The sequence below is a fragment of the Dryas octopetala genome, chromosome 5 (assembly GCF_963921425.1).
Source record: "Dryas octopetala chromosome 5, drDryOcto1.1, whole genome shotgun sequence".
In the NCBI taxonomy this organism is placed as follows: Eukaryota; Viridiplantae; Streptophyta; class Magnoliopsida; order Rosales; family Rosaceae; genus Dryas; species Dryas octopetala.
In genome coordinates this window covers 3,789,779-3,808,988 of record NC_141370.1, presented here as the reverse complement: position 1 = coordinate 3,808,988, position 19,210 = coordinate 3,789,779, and the positions used below count along the sequence as shown (strand labels likewise).

Here is a 19,210-nt window from a genome sequence, read left to right as displayed (position 1 = left end):
TTTATATATAATTTTAAGGGTTTTATTGATTTTTTTATTAATTTTTGTATATATGTCTTTTTTTTAAAAGACAAATCTCGCGTGTGCCACGTCAGCGCCACGTATGCAGATAACGGTCAGACTAACATAGGTACTAAGTTGACGAAATATTGAAGTTGAGGTACCCAAATAAAAATTTTTGAACCAGAGGTATCTAGTTGATAAGTGATGTATAGTTGATGTATATAAATGAAATTAACCCATATATTTATTAAAGAAAAATGAGTGAGAAAAACCTTTAAGTTTTAAAATTAAAATAGGAAGTTTGGTGAAAAAAAATGATGATTTAGCAGAAAATGTCACCTAGGTGCATGTGCCACATTGCAACACGGCACAAAGTGTGGGTGATAAATAGTAAAAATGTTTTGGTTTGGTGGTAAATGCGCACAACCCTCTGGGTGGTATTTTTACAAATTTCTCTTCATTTTGTAACAATCACTTTTTTATCGATCATTGCTCCATCTAATTCCAGACAACAGTGAGGCCATAGCTCAAGCCATGAAACCAAAAGTCTCATAAGTAAGATCAAAACTTGTTGAATGACACTTCCTACTAATCAGAAATGATTAGCATTGAGGATGTATTGATTTCCTCACAGGCACTCATCCGGATTAAATGGCGAGTTTTTTTTTTTTTTTCTAGGACTGTTTTTTTCTCTTTATTTGCTGGTCTTGGATGTGGTTGTAGTCTTGTAGACTTGTAGTCGGAATAAAATTTTGTGACATACAAAACAAAATATATATATATATATCTAATGATGCTCCATGGCCCACCCAGCACAAAAGAAATCAGTTTCTCATATTCCACACTAACAAGTAACAACCACAGTCAAGACTCAAGAATCGTTGGACTACATACAGTGTAAAAAATGTGAGATTTTAAACGCTTCTCTCAGTCTCTTTCTCATGCTGCCGCGTGCGCTTTGAGTCTTTGGAGTTTGGAGTTTTGGGGCCTGGCGTATACTTTAAGCTCAATTCAATATTGGCTGGCTGGGTGGCATGGACCCATAAAGGACCATGATAATTCCAAAGCTCAAGTCGATGACCCATATTCACTTGAGAAGAGAGAAAGCCTAAAGAGGTGAGCTTTGATCATCCAATTCCTATATATTCGATCACAGTTTCTTTTCTCTTTGAAACTGTGATCGTCTAATTCAGTTATGCAGATTTTGATAGGTCCCCCAATTGGAGAATCTAATACACACCCAATTGAATTTTGGAAGGTCTGAAAAAGACCCAATAATCATACATGGCTCTTCGATGCAAGAATTGAGTCAACCCCGTTTCAGTTCCAGGTCTGATCTGTAAACTTTGCTCATTTTTATTTTGAAGGGAGGGTTTTGGAGGAGTTTCAAGGGTGGTCTACTTTTTTTTTTTTTTTTTTTTAAAGGGTGGTCAATCTTACTGATTGCTTGCTTTTGTTTCATTTAATGAGATTCAGAATTGTGTGTATGTTGTGAATTGTGCAGATTATGCATATAAAAACATAGAATTGGTAGCTCCGTATTGTTTGTTGTAAGTTGAATCGTCATGTCCTCTGAATGCTGTGGCTCGAGCTTGCTTCTGGCTCTGTCAGATGATGTGTTTTCAATTGTCACCTGGTCCCTCTCACCAAGAGACATATGTAATCTCGGTCTATGCTGCCGGAGTTTGTATGCACTTGTGGAATCTGAAAAGGTCTGGCTCACCCAATGTGAAATGGTTGGAATTGTACCTCTCCAAGACCTTGTTGAGTGGCGTAAGGCTGTCTCGTCGTACAAGGCACTTTGCTGCTTTCTCTTTAGTGTTCAGCCACTAATGGGAATATGGGTTCACCAGAATCCCGAGCTTGGCAATGTAGTCTATGTCATGCCAGGTTTTGTTTCTGTTGTTGGGTGCCGCATAATACCTCAAGAACTTGGCCCATTAGGCATTGAAGATGGACCTATTCTGTGGGCTCCTGTATTTGAAATTATTGGTGATTTTGATGGTTCCACATCCTTTTTTCTACACGGAAGGGAGAAGGGATATGACTATGTGTATCCTGGTTTAGTAAAACCTGTTGGCCGATCATGCAATGTGCTATTGCTTGAGATTGAGCCTAGACAACAGAAAAATGGGGGTAAATCATTGCATAACCAGAGTTTTGTTCAATATTCCGATAGTGAATTGTCAAAGAAGATATGCAGGTCACATAGTGGATGGTCAAGATCACAAAGGGTGTTTGGACAGGGAGAGACATTGGTTCCCTTCAGTCGATTGGCTTTCAGTGACAGAAGAAAATTGCTTGACGTTGTTACAAGCCAAATTCATTTAAAGGTTCCTGATGCAGCGATCGGGCCACTCTTTCCTCCGTTGAGGGATGATGAGGAGAACTTTCAAAAGGATGTGGTGCTCTTACTGGAACGAAGATCAATGCTTATTCAAATGCGTAAGCTTGGTGGAGGTCACATGGATTCGAGGGCAAGTAGTCTGCTGCCCTCTGACCCTACTCAACTGCAATTGAGTGAGTTCAGAAAGAGTCTTGATCGGTTAAGTGATTTTCATAATTCTATTAATGAGGACGATGGTCACAGACAATGCAACAGGAGGAAAACTCTTGGCAGGTACTTTAGGAATAGCCTCAATCAAATCTTGGGGAAGTCGATCTCAATCAATGGTAACTCAAAGAATAGTTCTTCGAGCAGTGAGAATAAGTATGCACCCCTTCATGAGTTTCTGAGGTCAGGTGATTCAATAGGACTGACTTTACATGCTTCCACTGTGAAGTTATCTTCTTATCGAGCATGGCCAAACATGCATGACAGTCGATTTGCCATTTACAAATTGCCGTTGCGGATCCCAACTACTGAGCAAGAGTATGCTGGTTTATGGGGAGGGACTTTTGGTTGGCCTCCTGGGAAGCCTACCAAAGACAAGCCTGGAAAGGCTCTCTTCTTTCTTTTGATTTCTTATGAAGAGTGCGAGGGGCAACAGCATCTAATTGCAACCAAAATATTAGAGGGTACCCACTATGTTCTGCATCCTAATGGCTCAGCAATGTTTATAGTGAATATCGATGAACCTTCATTGGATCCATTCCCTTGGGATACTGACGCAGATTCCCTTCCAGTGAATATTACGCATGTTTTTAAAGGGGAGGGTATTGCAAATGGGTATGGTTTTAGATACCCAGGCTCGAAACCCGGTTCCCTCTTTGTATTTCAAGATGGTCACCTTGCCTTCATTTGGAAGGAGTCTAAGGCTGTCTTGACTTTGCAGAGACTTAACTTGCAAGAGCTTTTGAAAAAAGGTGAAAGGGTGCCCGCGCTACCACCAATTGCTAACTTTTCATATTTGACCAAGTCTTACTCAAATGTGTTTGCTGAGTTCCCAAACACCTCAACTTCTTGGGCATCACCAAGGTATCCTTACCTCCCCTGTACATGCTTATAATATTGCTCATCTTTTCCACTCCCTAAATAATTAATTTCATCTCCTTACCTATATCGTTTACTAAATTCTATGCAAACAGGGAGGAGCAATCTGATGCTCTAGGCGAACACCATAGATGAGGCCTTCTCAAATAAGCAGGAAGGGTAAGTACCAAAAGCCAAAAAAGGAATCTTTATAGAGACAATAGTATCAACTACATTAGGATTTATTAGTCATAATTGGGAAATCAAGAAACAAAAATGAAATAAAACTTGGGTTTTTTTTTTTTAAACTCAAGTAATGAGAAGAAATAGAGGGATTGTTTTATGCAACTAGTCAGATTTAGATGTTTTTCTTGATTAAAAATAGAGAGGCAACAGAGGGAAGCTATAATCTCTAGAGAGAGAGAGAGGGGTCTTGGCCCTCGAAGTCTTTCTTTTTGGTGTCTGTGTATACCCCAAAGTCAAAAACATTTGTAAATTAAATTAAAGGCTATTAGGTCGTTTTTGTCTTAGTAGCGTACTAAGGGACCCTTCCTTAGTGCGTGGCCTGGGTGACAGCCTAGTCCACCTAAAAGTTGGGCTGACCCTGGTTGTGTTTTTGAGCTACACTGTTTAACAAACCATTTGTGGTGTAAACTACTGGGTGGCATTAATAGGAAGCCAAACAATCATGTAATATATTACAGACTATGCAAAGGTTGTTTCACTGTTATTTCATTCCCATAACTCTAACATACTGAATGAATGTTCTTTTGAGGTGACGGTCATATGTTTCTTTTCGACAGGTTATGACATATCTAAGACGCTAATGGGACATTTGCAATGTGTAGAAAGGAACAGATATTGTGCTCCAATTGCTTTAATTTCAACACAAGGCTATGAATTTCTCTGCTGCTAATGATGGCTGGGATACATCAGACTTCATGTCCTTGCGATGGCAAATGTTTATAATTTCTGTGAGGACTCCTCTCCGTTGGATAACACTAAGGTGACATTTACTTTGTATTTGCATGGTCTATGTATTTTTTATGTTTAGATAATAAGTATGTAAGAGCATCTAGCTCTTAAGTGCCCATGCAAGGAACCCAAAAAGTTCTGCCATTTGTATAAATGAGAGGAGGAAGCATATGTAAGGTATTCTTAATAAAACTTCTCCATGCATTTGAAACAGAATTTGAATTTTACTTCATTCACAGCTTGTCTTTCTTCTAAGTTTTCAGTACAAGGACGCTTCATACTACTGTTTTTACCCCTCTTGCTTTTAGAATATCTAAAGGAGTTTAAGGTTGATCCAGATTACTGAAATCTGGTAGATACTTCTACTTCGAATATTAAGAATTGGAGAAAAAAGGTGTTTGATTATTAGTTCTTATTTTCAATATGAAAAATGATTCTTAGTTCTTAGTTTATCTTAGTTCTGCATGTCAGGGATTGCTTAGTTTATCTTAGTTCTGCGTGTCAGGGATTGCTTAGTTTATCTTAGTTCTGCGTGTCAGGGATTGCAACCATTCTAACTTGTTATAATCTCGTAAGCAACCACCCAACTACTTGTGCACTCACAATGATTTCTAGAACAACTAGGGGTGTATAGTTGGATTGAAAATTTTGATTTCGTGTTAGTAGTTTGAAATTTTTTTTTTTGGTATTATATATTAAGTCTTGAAATCCAAGGAGGACGAGGAGGAAGGAGGTGGCCACCCCTCTGTTGCCGGTGCCTTCCCTCCCTTCGCCAGCCACTCTCTCTCTCTCTCTCTCTCTCTCTCTCTCTCTCTCTCTCTCTCTCTCTCTCTCTCTCCTTGTTCCAGGCACTCCCCTATTGTTGTGCCACCGATTGGCATCACCTCTATTGTGGCGACCCACTCCTCCAAATCCGGCACCCAATCCTTCCTCTATTCCTCTTTCCCTTTCTTCTCTTTCTTTCCTCTTTATCTTCTCTCTCTCTCTTCCTTCTCTTGCGCCAGATGGATGGCAGGAAAAATGTTGCAATGTGGAGCTTTTTTTTTTTTTTTTTTTTTCTATTAATCAATTATCGTCCATGAGATTTGAATTTATGACTTACTCCAACAAAACGAGACTATGTTCTTTCCACTATATCAAATGGTCCGCGTTGCAATGGGGAGCTTAGCTTACTATTTGGATCCTTTACTAATCCAAATTGTGCTAATCAGTGCTAATCAATGATGTTACATCATTTTGATTAGTTCTCTCTTCCCCCTTTAATAGCACACGCCAGTTTCCCTTTTTAATTTGTTGTATTATTTCTACTATGTTTTACTAAAAAACTTAATGTGCTTATAGTTCCAGAAATCACAGCAGCGACTGTTGACATCCGAGGTAGCCATGACCAATACCATTGTCGATGTTTGTAGCTGTCGCCGATCCTCTGTTATCGTCCTTGGGTAGTCATTGTCGTTGACGATCTACTGTCATCGTCCTTGAGTGCCCATCACCGTCTGAGGAATACCAGTAGCTGAAAAATTGTAACTAATATATACCAACAAAGCATGTTGTAATTGATGTTGGCCTTTGAGGCTAATTAGGATCTGTTTTTTTTTTTTTTTTTTTTTTTGACCATCTATTGGATGAAGGAAAAATCTATTTTAATATGTTTGTCATCCAGAATCTGAAAAACAAAATCTCGAAAAAACAGCTTTTTGTTCAAGAACTGGAAGGCCTTTAAACACAGTTATACTTGATTTCATAAAACCCAGCACCAATTACCACCCATTGGTTAACCCCTCAAATGCCTATTTCCATGTACAAACAAATATCATGACAATACAAACAAATAAACTAGTAAAAGAAGTTAAGAGCTGCTGAATTTCCTTTCCTAGCTCACCATCATGTCCAAAGTCTACCACTTTAGAATTTGTAGCTCTTTGTGCTTCCATTCGATTATTCGGCTTTGTGGCAATATTTATTTATTTATTAATAATATAATCCAATTCTTTTATTTCTCTGTTATTGCTCTTTATCACAAAAGTGATAATGATCAAATTATTTGACCCCACAACTAATATTAGGACTAAAAGTTTTTCGATTCTTGGAAAAATTGATTGTGAGCCAGACGATCCTTTATCCACTTGAAATGGATTGAGTGCTAGAAGTTCTTCAACTCTTATACAATCGAATGAGCGCAAATTGTCTTACTTCTTGAACAATTAATGAGGGCCTGAAGATCTTCACATTTTATAAAAATCAATGAAGGCCATGAAGATCGTCAATCGTATACAAAGATCTTCAAATCTTATAAATCCAAATAGCCTTGAAGATTCTCAATGCTTGTACAATTAAATTAGGGACAAGAGATATCAGTCTGTATACAATAAGAGTTTGTATACAATAAGAGGGGGCTTGAAGTTCTTCTTTTAAATCAGAACTAAAGTTCCTTGATAAATCGGAATAAATTTTTTTGATTAATACATGGGAATGCACATAGATATTTAATGGTTTGACTAAAAGCTAATACAATTTCAGTGCTTATAATCCTAACTAATTGAATGCTCTAAAAGAGCCATATTATATCACCCAAAAGAATAAAGTTTCAAATTGGTGATGTTAATTAATTTGCAAATACCAAGATAATATATTTGCTCAATTTTGATGATATTCATTTAAATTGACATCATATTTATGCATGAATTCTATTATTTCATGTTAAAATCATGTATTACAAAATATCTATTGGAACCAAAAGTTTCTATGAATCTATACATCATCAATCCCGAGCCTAAAATTATTTTCAGGTATTTACATCAAATATGAACACCATGAAGTTCGTAATATATTTTCTGTCAAGATTAATCTAAAGTTCTGGTAGCTAGGGATGGCAATGGGGATGGGTGGGGATGGATATGCAACATCCATATCCATAACCGAATTTGTTTCTAATCCTCATATCCACCCAATCTCCTGATTGTTCAATTTGGGGACTCCCCGTACCCATATCCGCGGCGAATAGGATCCTCATCCCCTAATCCGCTCCATTAGTTAAAATATTTTATTTTTTATTTTTTATTTTTTAACAAATAAATTTTACTTTAAATGCAGATAATATAGCTATATGAAAAGATAGTCCAAAACTAGTTATATATATATATATTGGTAATATAAAATATTATACAAAATGAAAATATTATAATATATTTTTATATTAATAATATTATAAAAATAAAAATGAAAATATATATATTTAATTCAGGCGGGTTAGGGGATGGGGATTGCAATACCATCCCCGCTCAAACCTGATTGAGTTTTTTCAAAAAAATCCCTAAATCTATACCCATATCCGCCCTGTTCATTTTGGGTAACCACAAGTACCCAAATCCACGGTTTTTTTTTGCCATCCCTACTAGTAGCATATACACAATACACAATTAAATTGGAACATAAAGTTCAATCAAGAACGTGAAGTTAATTTCTTAATTTTCTATAGGAGCTAGAAGTTCCATAAATAGTCAAATTCAAGGATTTGTTAGCACCTAAGGCTGCATTTGGCATCCAATTAAAAAAAAAAAAAAAACATGGATCCATTTTTAAAATGTGAGATTATAAATCCAGTTTTTAAAATTTGAAAACTTGTTTAGTATGGAACTTAAAAATTGCTTTTAAATTTTAAAATTTTTGAAAAACTTGTTTGGTTGATATTTTTATACAATCATTTTTTTTTTTCAATTTGTTGTTTGTATAAGGATTTAGACTTAGAGTTTGAACTCAAGACTCAATACTCAACCCTCGAGACCCAAGATTTGAAAACCAAAGCCCAGGATCCTGGACCTGAGACCTAGGACCTGAGGCTCTATACACAAGGTCCGTAACCTAAGACCAATAACAAAATTTCATAGCACAAATTCAAGAATCATTTAAAATAATACAAAGTTTCCTTCAAATTAACACAAATTCAAAAATCATTCAAACATCCAAGATAACAAAAAGTTCAAATTAATACAAATACTAAGACCAATTATTAACATAGTCTAGCCACATAGCCCTAGCTATGTGATCTCTAATATCACTCATTTGATTTTCCTCATTCAAGTCCATGTTTGCCTCATCTTGACTCGCCCCCGAGCTTTCTTCGTCTACTACATTAAGGTCTTCAGGTTGATATTGATGAAACATTCTGTATTGATGAAACATTCTATCACCCCTTGATTATAGTCTAATGAAGTTGTCCAATGTTCAACATGCAATAAGAATGAGTCATTGTTTTCTAAGTGGACAATTAGGCATTAAGCACTCCGAAACACCGTTCATTGATGAGTGCCTATAATTGAACAATTCCATTGGTCCTCTTGCTTGTCTGTTTCTTCCTCTATAATCACGCAAGTGATAACGTTGTCCACGATATGATGCATATTTGCGTTTCCGGAATCAACAACATAATATTTTCCTATTGAAGAACAATGTAATTAATTATTTTACTATTAAAATATATTATATATATTATGTTAAAATAATTTAAACATATTTGAATGACTTTATACCTTCCTTAGGCAATGGAAACCAGTTCTCTTCTCTATTTATTGCATCCATCAACGCTCTTGAGTCATTTGTCGTTCCTTCCCATCCCGTGTAGACAAATGTGAACAACATGTCAAAGGAACACGCACACATAACATTTTGTGTCACCTGCACTTTTCTACCTCGATATGGGACTTCCTTCGATGCAGGTGCCCATGCACTGATATGTGTTCCATTAATTGCCCCAATGCAATTCTACCAAGTGACAATTCAAGTAATCAATGTTAGTACCAAACTATATTAGATTTAGTACAATTATAAAATTTGTATTATATACTAATACTAATATAATTTAATACCTCAAACCATGGATAATACTTGGGATTTCCCATGATCTCTGAAGGAGTCTCATCCATATTTCCAGGTTGAATTATATGAGCGCCAAGTCGACATATTGCTTTGAGAGCTCTCTTAAATTGTCTTGATATAGTCTCCTTAGAATTTTGAAATGTCATAGCAACCACCCTATTGTGAACTGTATGACTAATAGTATACAAAAACATACACAATGCCTTCTCGAAACAAACTAATCTATCATCTTGTAAAAAATTTGACCCCTTAATGTCGAGCACAAGTTCACAAATATATCTTTGTTCATTCTTACTAAATAAAACAACCTATCAGAATGCTCATTTAACAACTTTATCACATATTGACGACATGATAGTTGTGAAGTCCCATACGACTCTTTACTTAAACGTGAGTGATATTCATGTAGATTTGTAATTACGAGCAACTCTCCAACTGAATCCTCTAAATCAGTCGATGAATCACTTTCAGAACTTGAATCATCATTATCAATCTCATTTGGGTTCATCTTATAATAAACACACACAAATAAGCTATTTATATATAAACATGTGTTATTGAAGAACCAAGCTGTATTGGAACTTGATAAGATTAACAATAAAGTAACCTAATTACACATCATTACTTGCCATTATCATAACAAGAGATCACATAAGCTACAACTCTTATAAGCTCGCTAGATTATGCATTTTCCAACAAATCATTGGAGAGCTAGCTAATATTTAATTACTTTCCTCAAACCATTTATGTCTAGTTATTATACAGTTACACAATTAAAAAAAAAAACCTTATACAAAGATCTTCAAATCTTATAAATCTAAATAGCCTTGAAGATTCTCAATGCTTATACAATTAAATTAGGGACAAGAGATATCAGTTTGTATACAATAAGAGGGGGCTTGAAGTTCTTCTATTAAATCAGAACTAAAGTTCCTTGATAAATCGGAATAAATTTTTTTGATTAATACATGGAAATGCACATAGATATTTAATGGTTTGACTAAAAGCTAATACAATTTCAGTGCTTATAACCCTAACTAATTGAATGCTCTAAAAGAACCATATTATATCACCCAAAAGAATAAAGTTTCAAATTCATGATGTTAATTAATTTTCAAATACCAAGAGAATATATTTGCTCAATTTTGATGATATTTGTTTAAATTGACATCATATTTATGTATGAATTCTTTTATTTCATGCTAAAATCATGTATTACAAAATATCTATTGGGATCGAAAGTTTCTATGAATCTATCATCGTCAATCCCGAGCCAAAAATTATTTTTGGGTATTTATATCAAATATGAACACCATGAAGTACGTTCATAATATATTTTCTGTCAAGATTAATCTAAAGTTCTGGTAGCTAGGAATGGCAATGGGGATGGGTGGGGATGGATATCCATCCAACATCCATATCCATAACCGAATTTGTTTTTAATCCCCATAATCCACTCAATCCCCGGATTGTTCAATTCGGGAATTCGGGGATTCCCCGTACCCATATCCGCCGGGAATGGGATCCCCATCCCTTAATCCGCTTCATTAGTTAAAACATTTTATTTTTTATTTTTTATTTTTAAACAAATAAATTTTACTTTAAATGCACATAATATAGCTAAAGGAAAAAAAAAAATTCATACTTAGACCAAAAGGAAAAGATAGTCCAAAACTAGTTATATATATATTTATATATTGGTAATATAAAATATTATACAAAATGAAAATATTATAATATATTTTATATTAATAATATTATAAAATATATATATATATTTAATTCGGGTGGGTTTGGGGATGGGGATTGCAATACCATCCCCGCCCATACCCGATTGGGTATTTTCAAAAAATCCCCAAATCCATACCCATACCCAAATTTTCTCCCCATATCCACCCATTCAGTTTAGGTAACCACGGATACCCAAATCCATGGTTTTTTTTTTGCCATCCCTACTAGTAGCATATGCACAATACACAATTAAATTGGAACATAAAGTTCAATCAAGAACTTGAAGTTAATTTCTTAATTTTCTATGGGAGCCAGAAGTTCCATAAATAAACAAAGTTAGGGATTTGTTAGAACCTAAGGCTGCGTTTGGTATCCAATTCCAAAAAAATGGATCCATTTTTAAAATGTGAGATTTTAAATCTAGTTTTTTAAATTTGAAAACTTGTTTGGTATGAAACTTAAAACTGTTTTTAAATTTAAGATTTTTGAAAACTTGTTTGGTTGATATTTTAAAAAAAATATGTTTTTTTTTTTTTTTTTTTTTCAATATGTTGTATATATAAAGATTTAGACTTACAGTTTGAACCAAAGACTCAATACCCAACCCTCGAGACCCTAGATTCGAGAACCGAAGCCCAGGATCCTGGACCCGAGACCCAAGACCTGAGACTCTATACACAAGCTCCGTAACCTAAGACCGATAACAAAATTTCATAGCACATATTCAAGAATCATTCAAAATAATACAAATTTTACTTCAAATTAACACTAATTCAAGAATCATTCAAACATCCAAGATAACAAAAAGTTTAAATTAATACAAATACTAAGACCGATTATTAACATAGTCCAGCCACATAGTCCCAGCTATGTGATCTCTAATATCACTCATTTGATTTTCCTCATTCAAGTCCATGTTTGCCCCATCTTGACTTGCCCTCGAGCTTTCTTCATCTACCACATCAAGGTCTTCAGCTTGGTATTGATGAAACATTTTATCACCCCTTGATTGTAGTCTAATGAAGTTGTGCAATGTGCAACATGCAATAAAAATGAGTTGTTGTTTCCTAAGTGGATAATTGGGCATTAACTTCAGAATAGGAAAACAAGCCTTAAGCAATCTGAAACACCGTTCAATAACGTACGTTACGTAGTGACGAGTGCCTATAATTGAATAATTTCATTGAGCCTCTTGGTTGTCTGTTCCTTCCTCTATAATCACACAAATGATAACGATGTCCACGATATGGTGTGAGAAATTCAGGCATATTTGTGTATTCGGAATCAACAACATAATATTTTCCTATTGAAGAACAATGCAATTAATTATTTTACTATTAAAATTTATTATATATATTATGTTAAAATAATTTAAACGTATTTGAATGACTTTATACCTTCCATAGGCAATGGAAACCAGTTCTCTTCTTTATTTATTGCATCCATCAGCACTCTTGAGTCATTAGTCGTTCATTCCATCCCGTGTAGACAAACGTGAACAACATGTCAAAGGAACATGCACACATAACATTTTGTGTCACCTGCACTTTTCTACCTCGATATGGGATTTCCTTCGATGTAGGTGTCCATGCAATGATATGTGTTCCATCAATTATCCCAATACAATTCTACCAAGTGACAATTCTTAATCACTGTTATATTAGATTTAGTACTAAAATTTGTATTATATACTCATACTAATAGAATTTAATACCTCAAACCATGGATAATACTTGGGATTTCCCATGATCTCTGAAGGAGTCTCATCCATATTTCCAGGTTGAATTATATGAGCGCCAAGTCGACATATTGCTTTGAGAACTCTCTTAAATTGTCTTGATATGGTCTCCTTAGAATGTTGAAATGTCTCAGCAACCACCCTATTGTGAACTGTATGACTAATAGTATACAAAAACATACACAATGCCTCCTCGAAACAAACTAGCTAATCTATATATTGTAAAAAATCTGACCCCCTTAATATTGAGCACAAGTTCACAAATGTATCTTTGTTCATTCTTACTAAATAAAATAACCTATCAGAATGCTCATTCAACAACTTTATCACATATTGACGACATGATAGTTGTGAAGTCCTGCACGACTCTTTACTTAAACGTGAGTGATATTCATGTAGATTTGTAATTACGAGCCACTCTCCAAGTGAATTCTCTAAATCAGTCGATGAATCACTTTCAAAACATGAATCATCATTATCAATTTCATTTCGGTTCATCCTATAATAAACACACACAAATAAGCTAGTTATATATAAACATGTGTTATTGAAGAATCAAGCAGTATTGTAACTTGATAAGATCATCAATAAAGTAACCCGATTACACATCATTACTTGCCATTCTCATAACAAGAGATCACAGAAGCTACAACTCTTATCAGCTAGATTATGCATTTTCCAGAAAATCATTGCGAAGCTAGCTAATATTTAATTACTTTCCCCAAACCATTTATGTTTAGTTATTATACAGTTACACTAGTAAGAAAAACCTTATACTTGCTCTTTTTCTTTTCCCTCAAAATCCCTATAGGAAAGCATAATAGAACCTCTCTCTCTTTTTAAATAATAAGGTCATCTAGTTATTAGAGAAATTAGTTGGGGTCAAACCTGGGTTTCTTGAGAAATTGAAGTTAGGCAAGTTTCAATAGCTAGCCTTCAAATGTGTCATTCAACAGCTGATCAATAAGAGAGCTTGGTGAGATTCAGCTATGGACTAGAAAGAGAGCTAAGATCTTTTTGGGTGGGTTGAAGTTAATGTAGGTAGGTAGAGTGGTGACAACATTCATTGGATATAAAATCTGTGTATCTCTTACATTGCTTCATCCTTTTCCATTTACTGCATTTATTTGCTTCATCCGTGTATCCATTGACTGACTTGTTATGGTAAAAAATGCTCTTTCCACGTGTAAGGCTGAGATTTGATCCATACATTGGTTCGTTTTGGAAATAAGGAGTGCCACCAAGAAAGTTCATGCTTGGACGATTACAAAATGATCAATAAGATAGAATAAAATAAAATATACGTAAAAGTGGATCAAACGATGGTTCAAACTAAGGAATCCAACTTAGCTAATGGTTCTTTTCTTTGCATAGGCATTCCAGGACTTTTCAATGCTCAGATCTGATAGTAATAGTGTTTGTGAATTCGAAGGTGTTGACCGTTAGGCTTAAGGTAATTGGACTTAAATAAGAAAAATGGATCTTAGCTAGAGAAAATGACGAATCTAATCTCATTCAAGCTTGGCTGACAAACATTAGTGGTTTGCACTACAAATCTAGCCATAGAAATGAATGGATAACCAAAAGAAATACCAACAATAATGATAACGTGAAATAATAATAGCTAATGATTCATAAGTAATAGATCTCACCTTGATTATCTTCAAATCCCAAAAGCAGAATACATTAAAGATGAAAATAAATACTTGTAGAAATAAGTGCAAGTAATGACCAAACTTAGGTAACGTACAATAACCTAAATAAACGAAAACTAAACAAAGAATTTGTAGAGACAAAGTTCTAAGATCTAGACAAATCAAAAATATGACTTAGGACATGTCAGAGATAATTTGCAGTGTATGCAGATTTTTCAGGGCTGTGTGTGTACAGGTTCGGATTTCTTCTTTTAGCATGATATTTATAGCAGGGTGCGGCCCAAAAACCCTAGCCTCTCTCCTTGGGATTGCTGACAAGTGTATGCTTCTGAAGTAACCTAGGATCTTGGCACCCGTGACCCATGACAGCTTTTGACAGCTTTTACGAAACGCGTGTCGTCACCCCAGTGGATTCATTCTTTATGTTCTTCAAGGATTCTCTTGGCATGGTTTTGCAGTGAGTTTTGTTCGCCGAGGCATCCTTGCTTGCCTGGGCAAGTTGGGTATGCCTTCATCATATGGGCCTAGGCCACCAAGAAACCGGCCTTCTTCTTTGTAATTCTTCAAGCTCCAAGATTGGGCTTAGACTTGTGACCCTACATGTGGTACTTCCAAACTATGCTATAAACATTGTCCACTTTTAATGTGTGTGTGTTAGTATATAGTAGCTTCATCTCCCTCACTATAAGCTCCTTTCCCACTTTCAATGTGTGCCCCAGAAGTAAGAAAGTCAGTCTCTAAATCTCTCTCATCATCAGAATTTGGAGGAGAATGAGTATATGCATGAGACATTTGTCCAGTGGCAGTGGTGTTGTTGAAAATCTCACTAAGCACGTACATGATAATGTGGACATCCTTTTTTTCGAAAACGGCTCGCAAACTTGTTTTTTTGTAAAGTTGAAACAATACACAATATAAATATGTAAATAAAAAGCAAATACCAAAAGAAAGATTATAATTATATAATAATAGAGAAAGCATATATAAAAAAAGGGACAAGCATATATATAATCATGGTATAGCGGTTCTGTTTTTCATGCTAAGAGGAAACCATTTAATCATGTTAAAGGGGTTGTGCAGATTAACATGTCCAAGTAACCTACTGTCACATTCATAAAAGGAAATTGAAGCATAAGAAAAAAAAAAAACAAAGATATTCTTATATCAACTAATTCTAATTAAATATGTACTATTGCTAGCTAGTTGATTTCTAATTCGCCAAACAGAAGCCCTTGGATATATATATATATATATCAAGCATCAATTTAATGGTTTTAAGAAACATTGATCCAGCTAGCTAGTAGGAACAACAATTGTACCTTTGCCATCCATCTAGCTCATAATCCAAATTCATTCCCTTGCTTTCTTTACTTATTCTCTTGTACGTCGTCCTAGTTATCCTAGTTAAATATTGGAAAAGATGGAAAGTCCCCATTCTCATAATCATCCGGTTGATGTTCTTAAGTTGCCCCCAGGGCCATGGAAGCTACTTTTTATTGGAAACTTGCATCAGTTAGTTGGCTCTTTACCACATCATTCCTTAACAGACTTGGCCAAAAAATATGGTCCGATCATAATAATAGTATCACATAGTAGCTAGCTAGCAATCATATGTACAAATTGATGAAGTTCCAAAAACACAATTCAAATAACCTAGTAGCTAGCTAGCAGGAGCACCAAATAGCTCACTCAATTAATTATGCTTAGCTAGTATCATATGAGATTATCATTTATCAGATAGAAATGCAAATTTTTTGGTGTATACTTTTCAGCCTTAACAAGAATAAAAGTACCTCAATCTCAAGTGCAAACACAGTGCAAGGTAATTTATATATGCATACCTTAATATAGGATGCCCAAACCTCTTCAGATGCTTGAACTGTGTTGGCATTCGGGTCCCACCCCATTCCCGTATGAGCCACAAGCTTTGCAAATTCACGGTGTAATTTACGCAATCTATTATATTTGAACTTCATCTTCTCACGAGAGTATCTCTTACCAAATTTAGTAAAAATGACATTTCCTATGTCATCTCATTCATTCTTATCCAAAGTTGAGGTTTGTAAGCCCTTTTTGCTGATTTATGCAATAAGTGAATGACGTGCTCCTCAATAAAAGGTGGCCATAAAGCCGTATCATCAATGTCAAGGTCCGATTTTGAAGCTATCTCGTACACTCAATAGCCTAATAACAAACATAATTATAAAACATAATTATGTGAGAATAAGAGTTGAAAAGAATCAGATCACACTCCAATATATTAATAGCGCCATCAAATTAATAAAAATTGCCTCCTCAGATGTTGGAGACTTCATCACCTAGCATCAAATTAACTACCAAACCCAATTGCCTCTGTGTGTACGTGTGTGACATTCATATACTTATTTTTAAGGGAAAACACATTGACATGAGCTAATTAATAACATCTTTCAATTTTCAAACAAATGACGGTATGTATTCATAAAAAAAATTTATACTAAAAGCATAAAGGAGTAAAACTAGAAATAATAATAAAAACCATAAAATTGACACAAGCAGATTTGTATATCTCACCTTCAAATTTGCTGAAATTCAAATCACCAGTAATTGGCTCCTTGAGCCGCCTAAAACAGAATCATGTAGACATTATTTGAGACAAAAAAAAAAATAACACAAGGTAATGGATAATTACATATACACAACAATCAAATTGGAATAAGGCAATGGACAATTTTCTATACCTAGTAACCAAAACATAACCCACTACAAAAAAAAAAAAAAAAAAAAAAAGACCTTAGGCGAAGAAATCATTTCGTCACCCAAAACACGATTCCGTCGAGGGGTCCATCGCCCAAGGCTCGTCGCTCAAGACCTTAGGCGATTTCGTCACCTATGAGTACCTTTGGGCAACTAATTTGGTTCGTCTCTCAAAGGTACTTTAGGCGACGAATCATGACTTCGTCACCTAAAGATATCTTAGGCGACGTATTTATTCGTCTCTCAAAGGTAATTTAGGCGACAAAGTCTTGATTCGTCGCCTAAAGATACCTTGGGTGACGCATTTGTTCGTCTCCCAAAGGTACTTTAGGTGACGAATTCATGATTTGTCGCCAAAGATACCTTGGGCGACGCATTTGTTCATTTCCCAAAGGTACTTTAGGCGACGAATTCTTGATTTCGTTACCCAAAGTGTATTTAATAATTTTTTTTATTTTTTAAGCAATTTTTTTTTTAATAAATTTATACTAACACGAAATAGCAAAAAATTCATATTAGCATTCCATAATTATTTCTAGATCAAATTATACAAAATGACCCTAGTGGTTAATCTATCCTAAACTAGTAGCATCATCATCTATGTTTGGCGGCGGCTGATGATGGGACGGTGGCTGGACAAACGTAGGTAACGCCTTGGTTAGCACGGCGTACAACTCCTCCTTCTCCGCTCTCTCGGAACATAGGTCCTCTTGCAATTTCTGCACTTGAGTAGACAGCCCCGCGAAGACTGTAGATGGCTGAGAAGAAGACGGAGACGAAGAAGAGGAGGCCCGAACGTCACGAATTAGCCCATATCTCATGTCGCGTATTTCCCTACCGGGTCTAACACCCAATGAGTCCATCATAATACGAAGGCCGACATCAGGATCGGGTACTGGGATCAACTCCAACGGAGTATCCGGAGGGTGCTGCTCGGCCAAGCTCTCCAAATATCTTCTCGAGTTGGCCACCATCTCATCCTTCAAAATGTTATATACACAAGTAACCAATTAGGAAATTAAATATAAATATAAAAAATTGTAAAAAAAATTAAAATATAAAAAACTAACATGTAGTACGTGCCTTGGCCGCATCACAGCCGGGATGTGCATAGATATCCCCAAAAGTGTCTATCTCCGGAAATTGCGACCTACCCTGAAAAAGAAAATAATGTTATCAAAGACCCAAACAAGGCCAAAAGACGTTTTTGGTCCCTGTACTATGGATGAGTCGCACTTTGGTCTCCGTCATTTCAATTTGAATTTTTCAAGAACTGTAGTTCCATCAATGTCGCAATCAAGTCCAATCCGTAAAAATCATCTACTTCAGAGCCGATTAGGTGGTGTCACATTGTCATTTTTCATCTCGATTTTGACGAATTGGACATGATTGCGACATTATGAAAACACGGTCCTTAAAAAATTCAAATTGAAAATGACGACAACCAAAGTGCGACTCATCCATAGTATAGGGATCAAAAAAGTTTTTTTGTCCCCAAACAATACTAAAGAATATATATGTATTAAATTAAATAATGACGTATCCGACGTCGTGACTCCACTCGATATGAGATGGGCGTCAGACCACTATGATGGTTAAACGGCTTCCCTTTCCGGTTCGTGACGTTGACAACCGACTTCTTCTATTAAATATTAGGCAAATTGTAAATGTGTTAGTGTATATACAATAATAGAAGAACAAAAGAATAATCGGTTTTTTAAAGTCTTAAAATGATAAAACGTTTACCTGAAAAGAATATTAAATTGTTACAAATGATCAAATTCATCATTTTGTATTAACTATCGAGCTATACTTACTGAGATAGAGCATATCACTTTGTTTTAGGTCTCTTTTAGCAGTTTGTTCCAAGTGATTGCAACCAAAGGGCACTCGGCACGGACAATCGCCCCCCAGTTCGTGCGAGAACAAACTGTGCTTGTTGGAGTCTAACGGTCGTCAATGTCTGGGATATTGGAATCCGCACCCCAGTGGTGCGCACAATCCAAGAGGACTTCAACCCACTACATGGTCCCCTCGTCATAGCCGTAGTGGATGAAGCAGAAGCAGTGACATGACCGTAGCGGT

General features: G+C 35.5%; 1 protein-coding gene and 2 pseudogenes across 4 annotated transcripts; 1 reads left to right on the top strand and 2 right to left on the bottom strand.

Annotated features, from left to right (window-relative positions):
* The first annotated feature begins 933 nt into the window (after positions 1-933).
* On the top strand, positions 934-5,948 carry LOC147283623 (F-box family protein). Of its 4 annotated transcripts, XR_015122398.1 has the most exons (5): positions 934-1,333; positions 1,508-3,421; positions 3,532-3,595; positions 4,219-4,421; positions 5,732-5,948. XR_015122398.1 is itself a non-coding variant. In XM_086244951.1 (3 exons), exons 1-2 carry the CDS (start codon positions 1,569-1,571, stop codon positions 3,569-3,571), a joined length of 1,893 nt encoding a protein of 630 aa, XP_086101077.1. In that variant the 5' UTR covers positions 1,396-1,568; the 3' UTR covers positions 3,572-3,595; positions 4,219-4,645. The 4 variants fall into 4 exon arrangements, 1 of the variants encoding a protein (XP_086101077.1); XR_015122399.1 differs by lacking the exon at positions 934-1,333 and having other exon boundaries at positions 1,396-3,421; positions 5,738-5,948; XR_015122397.1 differs by lacking the exon at positions 934-1,333 and having other exon boundaries at positions 1,396-3,421.
* Positions 5,949-8,146: 2,198 nt separating this feature from the next.
* Positions 8,147-13,848, bottom strand: LOC147283622 (uncharacterized; annotated as a pseudogene).
* A 1,195-nt stretch (positions 13,849-15,043) lies between these two features.
* Positions 15,044-17,988, bottom strand: LOC147283621 (uncharacterized; annotated as a pseudogene).
* Positions 17,989-19,210: the final 1,222 nt, after the last annotated feature.